The sequence below is a fragment of the Camelina sativa genome, chromosome 18, assembly GCF_000633955.1.
Source record: "Camelina sativa cultivar DH55 chromosome 18, Cs, whole genome shotgun sequence".
Classification (NCBI taxonomy): Eukaryota; Viridiplantae; Streptophyta; class Magnoliopsida; order Brassicales; family Brassicaceae; genus Camelina; species Camelina sativa.
Window position 1 is genome coordinate 11,467,087 of NC_025702.1, and position 16,938 is coordinate 11,484,024.

General features: G+C 35.1%; 2 protein-coding genes and 1 pseudogene across 2 annotated transcripts; 1 reads left to right on the plus strand and 2 right to left on the minus strand.

Annotated features, from left to right (window-relative positions):
• LOC104761149 (probable pectinesterase/pectinesterase inhibitor 59) lies at positions 25-2,450 on the minus strand. The gene is made up of 2 exons (XM_010484183.2): positions 1,286-2,450; positions 25-936 (listed from the first exon to the last, which is right to left on the minus strand). Exons 1-2 carry the CDS (start codon positions 2,193-2,195, stop codon positions 239-241), a joined length of 1,608 nt encoding a protein of 535 aa, XP_010482485.1. The 5' UTR covers positions 2,196-2,450; the 3' UTR covers positions 25-238.
• Positions 3,873-5,834, minus strand: LOC104761150 (probable pectinesterase/pectinesterase inhibitor 60). Its single transcript, XM_010484185.2, has 2 exons — positions 4,839-5,834; positions 3,873-4,673 (listed from the first exon to the last, which is right to left on the minus strand). Exons 1-2 carry the CDS (start codon positions 5,752-5,754, stop codon positions 3,976-3,978), a joined length of 1,614 nt encoding a protein of 537 aa, XP_010482487.1. The 5' UTR covers positions 5,755-5,834; the 3' UTR covers positions 3,873-3,975.
• On the plus strand, positions 15,195-16,419 carry LOC104763374 (annotated as a pseudogene).

Genomic DNA, 16,938 nt, shown 5'->3' on the forward strand with positions numbered 1-16,938 from the left:
TTGGGACGGCACAGGACGAGAATCTCATTGTGATCCGTCATGTTCCATTCCTGAATGTCAAATGAAAATAATAATAGGACATGATTTGTATACTCGTTTTCGCAGTGTCTTGAACTGAAAGCTCGGTTCTTCATCTATAGCTAAAACTTAAAGTTTCATGATATGCATACTGACTTATATTCAAAAGTTTAAAATTTATTTATTGTAATTTTAAGTACGGATAAACCAAAGACTGCCTCTAGAGCCCGGAAGTGAAGGGTATTCCCGTGCGTGGGAGCCACGCAGCCCCGGCGATGAATTTCCCAACAGTGAAAGCAGATGCATCGGAAGCTCTACCCAACACATGAAACCCTTTCCAACGGACACGCCACCTTGTGGATGAAGCTGGTCCGGTATTCTTATACTCTGCGTAGAACAGAGTGTCAAGACCAAACACCGAACCTTCAATCCACGGTGACCACCCGACCGGACTCACAACAGTATCTATATACGTCTGAAGAACTACAGTGCGTGAGTACTTCATCCAAGGCCGGCCCATATAAGTCTTAACGCTACTGAGCACCGGTTTTAGATCAGGAGCCGGTATGATTTGTGAGTTATGGATAGAGATCCCTGTGTTCTGGAACGGATCAGCACGACCTTGTGCGGTTATTACATTGGCTTGACCTTTAAGTGGCCGACGAGGGAGGATGAGACAATTTTGGAAAACGGCAGCTGCATTTCCGAAGATGAAATCGACTGTTCCATAGATGTAGCACTCGCGGTAAAACTGGCGTTGAGAATGGACCATCAGTGTGTCTTGGTATCCTTCAATCGAACATTTGTAGAAGATTGAGAGGTCGGACGATGACCGAAGTGCCACGGCTTGTCCCTTGGCTGGACCAGCTGTATTCTGAAACGCTATGCCTTTGGCAATGAAGTGAAGTCCCTCAATACCTGGATCACACGCAATGTAAGACAACTGTTTCACAATGAGAGAAAAAATGACATAGAATCTTTTAAATGGTAACGCTTACACATTTTGCGGGGGAAAAAAAAAACAACGGTTACGTTTGTTTATTATATAGATATATTTTATAACTTTTTAAGTAATGAACTAATGATAATAACTGATTACGATCCCAATGTATGATTTACTTTGGACGTCTCCGCCATGAATCTTATCGATTGGAAAACTCAAGTCGTACTACGGAATATTCGATTTATTTTTTCATTAAATGACATAGATCACTTGTTAGATCCAATCTACTAATTAGAAATTAATGAAAACAATTAAATTATTTACCGGCAGTAGCGGAGTTGTAAGTGGTGTAACCTCCTTGGACACTTCGACCACCGGTGATAATGGTGGATCTCATTCCATCTCCGACCAACATTATGTTATCATTATTGAGACGTACGTTTATGTTTTCTTGATATATCCCTCTTTTCACATATATTACGAATCTCTTTGACATTGACCTTCTTCGTCCAGCCACGTCAATAGCCGCTTGCACCGTATTGAACTGTCCCGATCCGTCTTTAGCCACCACGAGGTTGGCTCGAACGGTTCTCAAAAGTCTTCTATCTTTACCGGAAACCCACGTGGGAAAATCAGCGGTGGTGGTTCCGTTGTTCACGGCGGGCAAGAGGGCTCCGTTGACGGCTAAGCAGTTACTGATGAGGTTGGAGATTTTGGTGTTTGAAACGATGGGTGTGATGAAATCTGAGACGTTGAAATCGGTTGAGCCGCGTCGGCAAGTCTCTGTGTTGGTAAGTGCGGTACTCAGCCATGTTTGAGCGTCGAAGTCGGTGCACCGTTCAATGGCTTTTGGAGACACGCCTTGCAGCGTCCGGTTTAGTTGCATGATCGTGTCTCCGTAGAGGTCAATGCAGTCTGTCAAAACAGCTTGTTTCTTGCAATCTGTGCAGTTCTGCCCGGAATTAGTCAACTCGTCCCTTGCTGATACGGCCCGATCAATGGCTGCTTGCACCAGCATTACTCGGAACTCGGATAGTTGTGTCGGCTGTCGAAAACCATTGTGGTTCTTGAAGTAGCATTTGCATGGATCCGGGTATGGAGTTTTGTCACACCACCGGTCAATACCTTGACCGGTTGTGGAATTGCCATCGGCTAAGGTGGTGAGAGGACGGAGGCAGAGTAGTGATAGTAATAGTAAATGTAGAGATAGAAAAGAGAATTTTGGCAACATCATCTTGATGTGGTTTTGGTACTGTGAGAGAGGGTGGAATCGAATGTAATTCAAGGTAATAGCTAGAGACTAGAGAGTGGGAACATGACTCCAATCTATATCTTAAATCTACAATTATATATTGTGGTGGTATTGAAATTTAAAGCGAAACAAGCAAACAAAATTTATATTGTGAGGTTATGAATGAGATCTACCTTTGCTAGCTCGATGGCTGCTGTCTTCTTATTGCGTGAACGATACTATCACTTAATTTTAGTAATAAAGGTATTGTTTTAGGGGTTCTTCAGGATATATACTCATACACTTTAACCAATAAATTGTTGTTTTTTTTTGTAATATTGGCTTCTTAAAAAAAATCCTTATGTAAATTGGAGTTAAAATCGTGCATGTTATAAACAACTGATGATATGATCAAAAACTTTATAATTACGTGTTTAGTTCTCTTTTACTTATCTTTTATAATGGCCCTCCATGTATTGCTATGTTTCTTACACGATGTTTCAAAACGCTTGATAAAAAGGAACGATAAAAGTAAGAATTTTCTCATTATTTGACATCTGGTACTAGTAATAAAAGCAACAATAACTCGTTTTCAAAGTTCTAACTTTTGTAATAGTTGATAACATTTTGTTAGTATAGTAGATAAAAGTTTGATTAATTAAACAATTACAAAGATGTCACTCAACTTTTCTTTTTTTTAAGAATTATGACGTCTTCGTAATTTGACTAAAAAGTTATTGAAAAATCAGTAAGGAACAAGAAATTCTTAAACAATTATACTTTTCCTAGAAGAACGCCGTACGAGATCTTGAATACTGAAATTAAAAATTTAAAAATCCGACAACAATTAAAAATCCTCACTTGAAGGTATTAAATATGAGTATTAACATCCTAACTATGTATTAAGTATGAGTATTAACATCCTAACTATGTATTTAATATGATTATTAACATCCTATGTCTAGAATCCAAGATGTAAAAGTCATTTAAAATAAAAAGCTTAGTTGGTTACTTGCTTATATCCTTTTTCTTCTCTGCCGATGTGAATCCTTCATTTCACATGCTACTTATATTGTCAACCAACATAATTAACTATCATGCACACTCAAATCTACATTGAATGCAAAACCTGTCAACATTGTTTTAACTATCAGCAAGACTGGATTGTTTAATTTGTTGTTTTAGTGTTTTCATTAGTTAGCAATTTTCTTTACGTTATCACATATAAAGAACAGATCTGATTATATATGTTTTTATTTTAGTTTTATGTATTGAAAACATAAGTTGAGTATTTTCAGTATAGAATTGCTATAAAACACATTTCGGATCATTATATAATTTAATGATCATGAACGTTCAACTTGTCGAGAGAGATGGCATGTTCGTGTTCTCTAATTAAAATACTTCGAAAGAATAAAATATAATGACCCATGTGATCCCTTGAGTGTTCCATGCACACTTACTCACACAATTAATCTGTAAAAACAAAGAACAGAAGCGCACACATAGTTTAAATTAACAAGTCCATTAATTACGCGCAGACGTCATTAAATCTTCTATTAGAAACCACTCATAATAGACAATCCTATATACAACAAGATCTTGCTTAAGTTAAATAGAACATGCTTCTAATATTCCCGTTTCGATCTTTGTTTCCGCAAGGTCTTATACTGAATTCATTATGCTTAAAGCTAAGGTTCATTCATATTCCTAATGAATTATATTTAGAAATACAAACTTTTACATCATTGTAAACTAAAGCATGAAAAACCAAAGACGGCCTTTAAAGTCCGGAACTGAAGGGTATGCCAGTGCGTGGCAGCCATGCAGTACCGGCGATGAATTTTCCGACAGTAAAAGCAGATGCATCGGAAGCTTTACTCAACACATGAAACCCTTTCCAACGGACACGCCACCTCGTGGATGAAGCCGGTCCGATATTCTTATATTCCGCGTAGAACAGCGTGTCGAGACCATATGTCGAACCTTTAGTCCATGTAGACCATCCTACGGGACTCACAACAGTATCTATATACGTCCTCAGAACTACAGTGCGCGAGTACTTCATCCAAGGACGTCCCATATATGTCTTAACGCTACGAACCACCGGTTTTAGATCAGAAGCCGGTAGGATCATTGAGTTATGGATAGAGATCCCCGTGTTCTGAAATAGATCAGAACGACCTTGCGCAGTTATTACATTGGCTTGACCTTTGAGTGGTCGGCGAGGGAGGATAATACAGTTTTGAAGAACGACGGCTGCGTTTCCAAAGATGAAATCGACTGTTCCATAGATGTAACACTCTCGGTAAAACTGGCGTTGCGAATGGACCATCAATGTGTCTTGGTATCCTTCGATTGAGCATCTATAGAAGATTGAAAGGTCTGAGGATGACCTGAGTGCCACGGCCTGTCCCTTTGCCGGACCTGCCGTGTTCCGGAACGCTATGCCTTTTGCTATGAAGTGAAGTCCCTCGATACCTAGATCACACGCAATTTACTAATTTAGCAAATTGTTCCAGGAAAAAATGAAATAAAACTTCAAATCATAAATGGTACGTTTATCTAGATAGTTATAAACTTATAATAATGCTGTCACACTAAAAAATAAATAAATAAAAGATTAGTGAAAATTAATTAATTTACCGGCAGTGGCGGAACTGTAAGTGGTGTAACCTCCTTTAACACTTCGACCACCTGTGATAATGGTGTATCTCATACCATCTCCGATCAACATTACGTTATCGTTATTGAAACGTACGTCTATGTTTTCTTGATATATTCCTCTCTTCACGTATATAACGAACCTCCCTGACGTCACCTTTCTCCGTCCAGCCAAGTCAATAGCCGCTTGCACCGTCTTGAAATGTCCTGATCCATCTTTGGCCACCACGATGTTGGCACGCACCGATTGCGATTGTAGAAGTCTCCTCTCTTTACCGGAAACCCACGTTGGAAAACCCCTCGAATCACCGGTGGCGCTCTCGTTTTTTCGGGCGGTCAAGAGGGCTCCATTGATGGCTAAGCAGTTGCTGATGAGGTGGGAGATTTTAGTGTTTGAAACGATGGGTGTTACAAAATCCGTGACGTTGAGATCGGTGGAGCCGCGTCGGCAAGTCTCGGTGTTTGTAAGCGCGGTGCTCAGCCACGTCTGAGCGTCGAAGTCAGTGCACCGTTTACCTACACTGGTTTTTGAAGACACGCCCTGGAGCGTGCGGTTTAGCTGCATAACAGTGTCTCCAAAGAGTTCAAGGCAATCTGACAAGACGGCTTGTTTCTTGCCGTCAGTCTTGCTGGAATTAGTCAATTTGTTCCGAGCGGATACGGCCCGAGCCATGGCTGCTTCCACGAGTAGTACTCGGAACTCGGATAATTGTGTTGGCTGTCGAAAACCGCTGTGTTTTATGAAGTAGCGTTTGCACGGATAAGGGTACGGAGTTTGGTCGCACCACGGGTCAATGCCGGTAGAATTGCCGTTGGCTAAGGTGGTGAGAGGACGGAGGCAGAGTAATAATGAATGTAGTAATAGAAAAGAGATTTTGTGCGTGATCATATTCATCATGTTGCTTCTTTTGCTAACTGATGTGGTGTGGTGTGAGAAGGTGGAATTGAATGTAGTACATTAGTAAAATGTTAAGCGAGTACAGAGTAGAGATCGTGAGAACATGATTCCAATCTAACTTATATATATATACTTATATATTGTAGTGATATATATATATATATATATATATATATATATATATATATATATATATATATATATATATATATCAACATTAAAGCAAAACAAGCAAACAAAATTTATATTATGTTTACGTACTAACCAAAACAATTCATGTACTATGAGGTCATGAGTGATGTCGACTTTATTGCGTGAACGATCCGATCACTTTCGTTTTAGTATAAAGATAATAGGGGGTTTGAGGAAGTTCTTTTATGGTAAATTTCTTCGATAAAAGTCCTTAGTTCAAATCTTGAATATTATAATATGTGGATGACACAAAAAAAACACTAAAAATAAACAGAAACATAATAGATTTAGAATACCTATATGGGTTTTGCTTGGAGGGCCATAATAAGGATGATGACTTTGACCGTACGTGTTTGATACAATAATATGAGTTAGGGTTTAGTATTTTATGATTAGATTAGAGTTTCGATTTCATGGTTTATGGGTTAAAAGTATAAGTTGTAAACAATTATTCTTTAGGTTTTTATTTTCTCATTAGGTAGTTAAGACGTTTCGGCTCTTCCCATTACAATTTACGGTTCATATTCTCATGCTAAATGTCCCTTATATATGTGACATAATGTATATATTGTTTACAATTAATTATTTAATTTTGTACAAGAACAAGAGCAAAACCAGTTTTTGTTCACTGAGGAAAAAAGATTATAGCTAGTAAGTAACACGTAACTTTCGTGTGTGTTAAGAGTGAAAGAGAGTTAAACGGTGGCAATAAAACTATTCAGAGTCATTACTTATGATGCATTTTTCCATTGGAAGATCTAGAGATAATTGGTAACTTGTTTTTTTTTTCTTCTTGTTCTGGTTGTTACTTATTCTTAGGCTCGGAATGGTAACCGCAGTTTTAGTAGTGCGGGACAAACAATTTGATAGTGCGGTACGGTTCAACTGCGGTATGTGCGGGACAAATGTATTTGCCGGACAAGTGCGGTTAATCCAAAATAAGCGATACAAAATAATGTTTGATTGGTAAAAAACAATAAACAGTACAGAATGTATATTATTTTATTAATTAAAATAGAAATTATTTGTTGATTAGATATATATTCTAAAAAGAGACTAAAAAAATTGTTGGGAAAAATATTCAACAAACTTATTATTTTTAATCAAAATTTTTGTTAGATCAAAAAATTATTAAATTTCTTTTAACAACATAAGCACAAAAACAGGAAATAAATATACTAAGAAAATTTGTTGTTATAAATATTTTTGATAAAGAAAATCTTCTTTCTATATTATTTTCTTTTTTGCAAATATTTTCTTTCTATTATTAAGGCTTTGTCATACCAAATAAACAATATATGTATACACGTTTAAAATTGCCATATAAATACTGGTTAATTTTTTTTAAATGAAAATATGAAAAACAAACCACATGTTTCTTAGAAGTTAAACCCTAGTTGCATCTCCTTATATTACTTGTAGCCGTCTGATTTATCTTCTTTTGATAAAATAATTATTATTATAATAAAAAGAAATAAAAAATAGAAATTGGCGTTTTTTTAGAAAACCTGCTGAGTAAATGGTGCATCTCTTTAGGAAAGCGGTATAAGGCTTTATCCAAAGGTCAAAAACGCATCTGTTTTTTTTTTCTTTTTTTTAGAAAAAAACGTAAATATTAAAAAAACTTGTGATTGGTGTAAGGAAAGCGTTTTTTACAAAAAAAACACTTTCAAATCCGCTTCTGCTGGTTCCCAATCACAACCTTAGGCCTTAAATGGTGACCAAATAGAGCGGGGCGTTTTTCCAAAAATCACAATCAGCAATAAATACACCAATCACATAATTATACATGTTTTGCGGTTTTTGAAAAACTATAAAAGGAAAACCGCTTTAATTTTTTGTTATGTCTTGTGAAACATAAAACGCACTGCTTAATGAATACTCTCCATATATGGTGCGGGACTAAAATCCTCTTTCCATAAATGTATGATTCTGTAATAAATGATAATACATTATTTGTAAATAACAAAATAAATTTTAATAAATTCATCTATCTTTTATATAGAAAAAAGTTAGTAATCAATAAATAAATAAGTTAAACTTTTAGTTTAAATAAATTTGGGTATTTAAGGGTCATAAACATATGCAATATTTTTTTCACAAATACAAAACATATATTAATTTACAATTATATTAATTATTTATAAATTTACTCATTTATTTAGACAAAATTAATGAAACGACTTGACCCGTTTTTTTTAATAATAAATAATAATAATATAAATAACTATGACTAGTGGTCCCATATCCACTAGCCACCTACCACAATCACAAACAACAGCGGAATAACAAGACCAATTAAATAACCAACTGAACCAAAAATCCAATATTAATCCATAATAGAATAACCAACAATCAATCCTAACCATTTCAATGTCAAACAACAGGAAACCAAGGAACCGACAACCTAATAAGTTCTAAAGACCCAACTATAGCAACCTAGCAATGCCAGACAACATCCAATCGAGTCCCTAGAACATCTTCCTCTTCATTGCCTTGATTCCACGATCACACTTTGCCTTTACCTGCACCACAAACACAAATTGAGATGCATGAGTATTTGATAAATACTCAGTGAGGCAATCCTCCCATCTATTGGGCTATACACACAAACAATAAGATCTCTCATGCCAAAAACAACAACAATAAAATAAACCAGGAACATGAACAAGTGACCCAACACGATCCGGTTACTGTCAGAATGGTGTCGACCGATACCAGAAGGTGTCGACCGACACTGAACATCTGGTGTCGACCAACACCACTTGGGTGTCGACCGACACCTGCTCGATACCCCCGAAACCCTAACGGTGTCGACCGACACCTCCACATGGTGTCGACCGACACTCGCTAAGTTCCCGAGCCGTCCTCGCGTTAGTGTCGACCGACACGACATTGGTGTCGACAATGATTTCCTTCGAACAGAGCCTTCGAATCTCGCCTCCAAACTTCTCCTATTCGTCCCACACAATCCCAGGAATGAATCCAAGCCTCAGGAGCTACGAAAAACTCACAAACAACCTTAAACAAACAACCAAACAACACACAATATCACAGAAACAGAGATCTTAGCTTAGATAAGCCATGGTCATGCACTCACCTTAGCCAACAAAGAGATATAAGCCCAAAGGACGAAGCTACCACCACAACNTTTGATAAATACTCAGTGAGGCAATCCTCCCATCTATTGGGCTATACACACAAACAATAAGATCTCTCATGCCAAAAACAACAACAATAAAATAAACCAGGAACATGAACAAGTGACCCAACACGATCCGGTTACTGTCAGAATGGTGTCGACCGATACCAGAAGGTGTCGACCGACACTGAACATCTGGTGTCGACCAACACCACTTGGGTGTCGACCGACACCTGCTCGATACCCCCGAAACCCTAACGGTGTCGACCGACACCTCCACATGGTGTCGACCGACACTCGCTAAGTTCCCGAGCCGTCCTCGCGTTAGTGTCGACCGACACGACATTGGTGTCGACAATGATTTCCTTCGAACAGAGCCTTCGAATCTCGCCTCCAAACTTCTCCTATTCGTCCCACACAATCCCAGGAATGAATCCAAGCCTCAGGAGCTACGAAAAACTCACAAACAACCTTAAACAAACAACCAAACAACACACAATATCACAGAAACAGAGATCTTAGCTTAGATAAGCCATGGTCATGCACTCACCTTAGCCAACAAAGAGATATAAGCCCAAAGGACGAAGCTACCACCACAACAACCTTCCCACCACGTTCCTAGCCTTGGATCTTCACTCTCACAGCAAGATCTCTCCAAAAATGCCTTCAAATCTCACAAACTCTCACATGAACTCTTAGAAACTGTTTTCTCCTCTTTCTCTCTCAAAATCAACAAACAGCGACCAAGACAAAAATAAAACACGACCTAGGTCGTTTTCCCACTTAAATATCTCGGTTCAATGGTTTTTCCTAAACCAAACCGGTCCAAATCGATAATTCAATCAATCTGGTCGAACCAGAAATAAGTGGTGTCGACCGACACCACATGAGTGTCGATCGACACCCACCCCCAAAACCCAGAGTTTTGGTTCGCGGGCATTACATTTAATAATAAATATATATAAATGAGCACTATCACCATTTGAACCCAAGAAAAATATTCTCATTCTCTCTCTCATAAACTATAAATAACAAAATGAATAACATTATACATATGCTATAAATAGCAAATATTAATAACCTATGAATAATATTTTTAGTTGGGCATAAAAATATGTACATAAGAAATTTAAACAAATTTGTTTATTTAAAGTTCTAAATATCTTTTAATTAACATAAATCATATAGAAGTTTTTTCATACCATTATTATTTTTGCTAATTTAATCAGACAATTATTATAGTAATTGTTACAGTAATAATATATATAACTTTATTATGAACCACAATTATTTTTTCACCAATCAAAGATTACTCAATACCGCTAATTCTATATAAACCGTACTTTTTCCGCAAATATATTTCTCCTGCATGAACCGCAGTTGAACTGTACCGCACTATCAAATTTTTTGTCCCGCACAGCCATATACGTTGTTACCATTCAGACCCATAGTTTAACTAAAAACCTTAGCAATATAAGCTAAAATAAACTAGTTTTAAAAACAACTATACTTTTCCTAACTTCTATTACAGACGTATTAATGATTTGCAGCGATTATAGCTAGAAAAACGCCGTACGAGATCTTCGATTCTTGAAATAAAATTAAAATATATCCAACAACGATTAATTATCGACCGTCACTTGAAATTATTATGATTTATGAACGTCCAAAAAATATAGAATATCCAAGAAGTAAAATGTCATAAGCAAACGCTTTAGACTTAGTTTTGTTTTTTGTTTTTTTATCACTTAGACTAATTAGTTTTTTTTCTTTTTTTGATAACTCACGGTAAATCACTTAAACTAGTTGCCATGTCGTTTTCTCTCTCTGGCTCCTTCTGCTGTAAATCCTTCACATCACGTGCTATTAATATCGCCAACAAACATAATTAACTATTACATTCAAATCACAATTAAATGCAAAACCTGTTAACATTTTTTCTATGTTATCACCCAGACCCTAGTTTAGTGTCAACTTTCTATTTTATTTTTCTTTATTATTTTTGTAACGTATATCACATATAAGTATATAACTTTGCTTGATCGAATTGAATCGGATTGCGACACTATTTAAAACTAATCTTATGCTGCTAAAATTTTTTGTCATTTTGCCAATATAAATTTAGTAATTTCAGAATATTGTTTTTGGTCTACGGTCTACTATATGCATTTTGAATAACTAAATAATCTTTGATTTATTATGTAACATTCAACTTTGTCGAGAAAGATGGCATGTTCTTCTTATCTAATTAATACGTAGGGAAAAAATGACCCATGCATGTGATCCCTCGAATGTCCATGCACATACTCGTCCCATGGCAATTGCCCCTCTCGCCATAGATATGAGCCGGGGCTGCTCTCACGCAACCACCAGATTTCTCGTACATCTCCCGTCATGCTCTCTTGCTTATTTTAAGTTTCATCTTTGATTTCTAAGATTATTGTAAACAACTGTTTCGTCACGAAAAAATATCTTTTTTTTATCGAAAATGTTCTAATATACTAGTAGTATGTATATGCGGGTCCAATATAAGTCATGTTACGCCTTATCAACCGCTTGCCAGTTTCCACCCGTACGTGATTAGCTTCATCATCGAGATGTGAAGGCTCGTTTTGTGTATCAAAGTAGACGAGGAACTATATTTAGTCTTATTCTTAGCCACAACCTTAAAACATTTCTATAAAATCTTTTTGCGAAATTAGCACATCGAATTTTGAGAAAATCATTTTCCGTAGATCAAATCGGATCGCTAGATAAGTCACAACAGTTTCACAAAAGGACCAATTTCAGAACTAAAGAGACACAGCCGGTCCATAGGCCAAACCATTGAATCATTATTTTGCCGCTGTATATATTATATACAAAATTTGGTCTAATTTTCTCAAAAGTTTATTTGGTCTAATGGCGTTAGGAGTGTTTGTGAAGACTCACTCGTTACGAGTTCACTATGTCATTTTTTTTATCTTTCGTCTTTGTTTTAATAAATATTACAAATATTCAACCTTTTTTTTTTTGATTGCGGTCCTTGAAAAGTTAGCGACGGCTCTATAAAGAGATATACATTTCGACTTTTGTGTATAATTTATTTTCAATCGTTTATTTCGACATATTTGTCGTATTTTCTTCATAATTTTCAGGTATCCGACATGTATAATAGAAATATACACTAGCAAAAGTCATAATAAGTTGAAGTTGCGTAAATGTCAAGAAGCACATGGAATGGAAACTTATGGTTATGGATTGGATCTGTACGAGACAGGACACAGAAGTTGTCGTTGACTTCTCTCCTTTGCATTCTCTAAAGTAATGATGATAAGCACTTATTATCCCCCGCAGTATTCGCTTATCATTTTCACATAAATGTGATTCCGATTTTTGTTTTCAGTTTTCCAGAATAAAAGTAATTACGAACATGATAATATGATAGTGATATTATTTATGTCTTGAGAAAATAGTGTCCACAAAACTAAGGTGAAAAGTAATTTTGATGTTCGATGATCAACATGCATGGGCCATCAAATTTAGCTCTATGGACTTTTCTCTCTTAGCTCTATTTCTAATTTTCAATTTCGCCCAAGGGCAGACCTGGCTGACTGGCTCCCCCATTCATAAACAAATCTAAATCTGTTTTTTTTTTTTTTTTTTTTTTTTTGTGTGTATTACATTCTATATATTTTTAAAAAATATATAAGATCATATGATTTGTTTTGCCTATTTTGTAGTGTACTTTTCACTTTTAGTAACCTTTTATTAAAATGTAACATATAACATGAGTAAGTTATAAGTATGTTTGACAGATTTACACTTAGATTGCCTAGAAAACCAATTTTTGGAAAGGTGGTTTTAGAAGTAGAGTAGAGTAGAATAAAAAATTACTACTAATGTGTATTTTATAGCAAGATGATTTAGCACCATTCGGGTTAACTTGGAATGAACCAAGATACACCAAATTTGGTTGAATAGTTTATTGGCTCGGTCATTAAGCTATTAAACTTATGTGAGATTAAGCCAGTTCAATTCGGCATCGGTAACAAGTCATCAACCAACTTACCAAGAGAAATAGAAAAGATTGGATCGAATCTACTCAATTTAATGAATATTCGAACATATCTGATCCTATATTTTCCAACTTTTGAAAAGGTAGTTTTAGAAATAAAGTAGAGTCAAACTAAAAATTACTACTAATGGTATTTTTGATGAACTAAAGTTTTCCTTATTACTACGCGGGATAACACGATAATAAATGGAATGAAATATCAATGAAAAAAAAAAAAAAAGGGAACCACTTAATTATAAACACTTCTTTTTTACATATGCTAAATTTGATTTGTTAAAAAAATCATTGTATATTATCTCAATTAGAATATTTATCTTAACATTTATGCAGTACATTTTTATGTCACCCTTTCTTATCTTTGTATCCAAACAAGTCTCAACTAAATTCTCTACAATCCTTACAACCAAACACAATCATTTCCTTATTTGATAATATTAATTTCCTAAAATTATCTACCTAATTTAAATCAATATGTTATATTAAAATATAATTCTCCTTGCAATTTTATTTAATCTTATATTTAATTATTTTAACTACTATTTAATACATAAAGTTAATAAAATTTTAGATTTTTTTTTAGCATATGATGTGATTTGAATTTTTATAAAAGGATATATATTTTAAAAATTGTCTTAGGATATTTATAACCAAATAAGTATATTCACATATAGAACTCAAAATGCATTTTTAAATTACAATAGGGTGCCATCACTTTTTGGCTTTTTGCCAACTTCGGGTCAGATTTTTAACTAAAATTATAACCGATTCAATTATCCGGATCTTCCTTAAGATTATCGAATATTTTGGACTGGTTTTTAATACATAGCGTACTTATTTACATCCAATTAATGCTCATTGTATCTTAGGAAAGATCTAATTTCCATGCCGAATTTTTAGGGCTGAGTTTGACAAAAAAAATTGATAATACAAATTCTGTAATCACATCCCTATAATATAGCAACTAATTCAAGATGAATACATTTTAGAAAATATCAAATTTGCGTTTAATAAACGATTATATATTTGATAAGTTCTTATTAGCTTTAAACGTACACTATTAATCCAATAATATCAATTGAGAATCAAAATATGAATATGTCATATCATTCATTCTAAATCATAACTAACCAAATCATAAAATGTATATTCTCAACTTGCGAATCAAGAGTTTATACAAAACCTATCTACAAGTGTTAACAGTATATATAAATGCAATTCACCATCGACTACAAGCACCACTAAACTATTATAATATTATATCAACAAAATAATAGACATGTGGTTTATTATTGTTGTTGTCCTTTCAACCGTCGTTTGCTTATTTTTTGTCAATCGTTCGCTTTATTGTTGGTGTTATCAAGGCTTTTTTTGATCTTTTATCACCTGCTCCTTTGGAACATACTTTGTTGTATTTGTTTTTTGGAAGAGAAACTTAAAAAAGGTTTCCTGACTTCACTAGTTTCACTCTCTCTCAGTGAATTGACAATGCCAGTAGTTGCATGTTGTTCTCCCTCACATCTAAGTGAGTCTGAATATCCCCTGTGGGTGTTTTTTTTGTGTAACATGGTCTCACTCTCCAAAAAAGGATGTCATAACTTAATCCTGACACACCAGCTATGTGCTGAGCATTGAACTTGATTCCGAGCTTTACTTGCTATCTTGGCCAACATCCGTGCATAAGCCTTTCTTGTATTTCTGTTTGATATCAGGGCACTCGAGGATGATAATTTGACAATGATTTGGAGATTAAGGTTGGATATTAGACATCAACATTGTGTTTTAGAGGCCGATGACCAAAATTTAATTGTGAATGCAAAGGTTCTTAATTACAAAAGTATTTTGTTTTCACCATATGTAATAGCTGATTTCAGAATGAGATTATACCTTTGATATAAAATTTTGGAGGGTAGTTCTTGGATTCTGTTCTACTGGTGCAGCAGTTGGTACACTATGTCATCCGCTGATACTATTTAAGTTCCTATGATTCTCACTAGCTCTCATTCTCAACAGTCATAGTGTTAAGTATTTACCGTCTAACATACTTAAGAAATGGCAGCGAATGATGTCCCTTGCTGTGAAACCATGTTCTGGGTGTACATACTCGAATGTGTTGTTCTAGTAGCTTTTGCAGGTTTGATGTCAGGATTGACTCTTGGGCTCATGTCCCTTAGTCTTGTCGAGCTCGAGGTCATGATCAAAGCTGGTGAACCCCATGAGTGCAAAAACGCTGGTCAGTTTCATTAACCTGTTGACCTGTTCATACTTTATTACTTATATTCATACTATCACCATCTAAAAAAATTTGCAACAAAATGGTCAGAAAAGATTTTGCCACTCGTTAAAAACCAGCACCTTCTCTTGTGTACTCTCCTCATAGGCAATGCTTTGGCAATGGAGGTAATAAGCTTAAGTGTATATCTGTGGATACAACTTATTTGTGTTGTGCACACTGTGCTTTTTTGAAAGTTCTGAGTCAGTATATACTGACTATGTATTTTTTAATGATAAATTCTAAAAGGCTCTACCGGTCTTTGTCGATTCCCTACTTCCAGCTTGGGGTGCTGTCCTGATATCTGTGACTCTCATACTTGCATTTGTCGAGGTGGACAGAATTTGAATTAGCTTTTCTCTGCTGATCTCAGCTTTAAACGTTTGCACAATAGCTTACTATTCATTTTCAACTGTTGTAGATTATACCTCAAGTTGTATGTTCTCGGTACGGACTGAGCATCGGTGCAAAGCTATCGGTTTTGGTTCGGTTGATAATCATAATCTTCTTTCCATTATCTTATCCAATCGGCAAGGTAATTCAATCATCTTAACATCAATGGAACTTTTAGACTTTTAGTGGATCAATTGAGTTTATGATTAAGCGGTAATTATTTTGTTAGGTAAAAGAATTCTTAAAAATTGTCTTCTTTCAATGCCTCAGCTACTCGATTTGCTGCTTCCAAAAAGACATTCTAAACTTTTAGGACGAGCAGAGCTCAAGTCACTTGTCTACATGCACGGTAATGAGGTTTGTTTCTTTCAAGAACTTGGAAGGCTTTTAATTGTTCTGTCAATATTAGGGTGATCCATTACTTTTTTTCTTTTCAACTTTCTGTGACCATTTTCTGATAATTATTAGGCTGGAAAAGGCGGGGAACTGTCTCATGATGCAACAACGATCTTATCAGGAGCTATGGACATGTTTTAGAAGAGTGCCAAAGACGCAATGACACCTGTCTCTGAGATATTCTCACTCGACATAAGTTCTAGGCTCGATGAGTAAATTCTATATAAAGATACCTTGTCTTCGTTAATAATTATGATCGGCTCCCTTCCTGTTTGTGAGCTATAATTCTTTCTATAAGCTATATACAGAAACTAGGTTAATTAGCTCAAATTGGATTTTCCGAAATTTTTAAAATTCCTTATTTGAACACACCTTGTCTCAGATACACCTTGTCTATGGTCATACATACCAAATATACTATTATATCCTCAATTACACAAAATACATGTATTACATAACTACATGGATAAATTACAGTAGAACCTTTATAAATTAATAAATTTATCCGGTCTCAAATTGAGACTAATGTAATTTTAGATACTATTCGATAATATAACAAAATAATAATTTTTTCAAAATCCTTTGTAAATATATGGTCTCATCAATAATATAAATTAATAATTATTTAAAATTATCTAAATATATGTATATATCGACACATTAATTTTTTTATTATAGTTCATTTTTGATATTTTTACTGTAGAAAATTGTGGAATATTCTTAATATTCTCTGCT

Coding starts and splice junctions, on each gene's coding strand:
- LOC104761149 (XM_010484183.2), bottom strand. CDS start 2,195: ATGATGTTGCCAAAATTCTCTTTTCTATCTCTACATTTACTATTACTA. Junction 937..1,285: donor TTACAACTCCGCTACTGCCG/GTAAATAATTTA, acceptor CGTGTGATCCAG/GTATTGAGGGACTTCACTTC.
- LOC104761150 (XM_010484185.2), bottom strand. CDS start 5,754: ATGATGAATATGATCACGCACAAAATCTCTTTTCTATTACTACATTCA. Junction 4,674..4,838: donor TTACAGTTCCGCCACTGCCG/GTAAATTAATTA, acceptor CGTGTGATCTAG/GTATCGAGGGACTTCACTTC.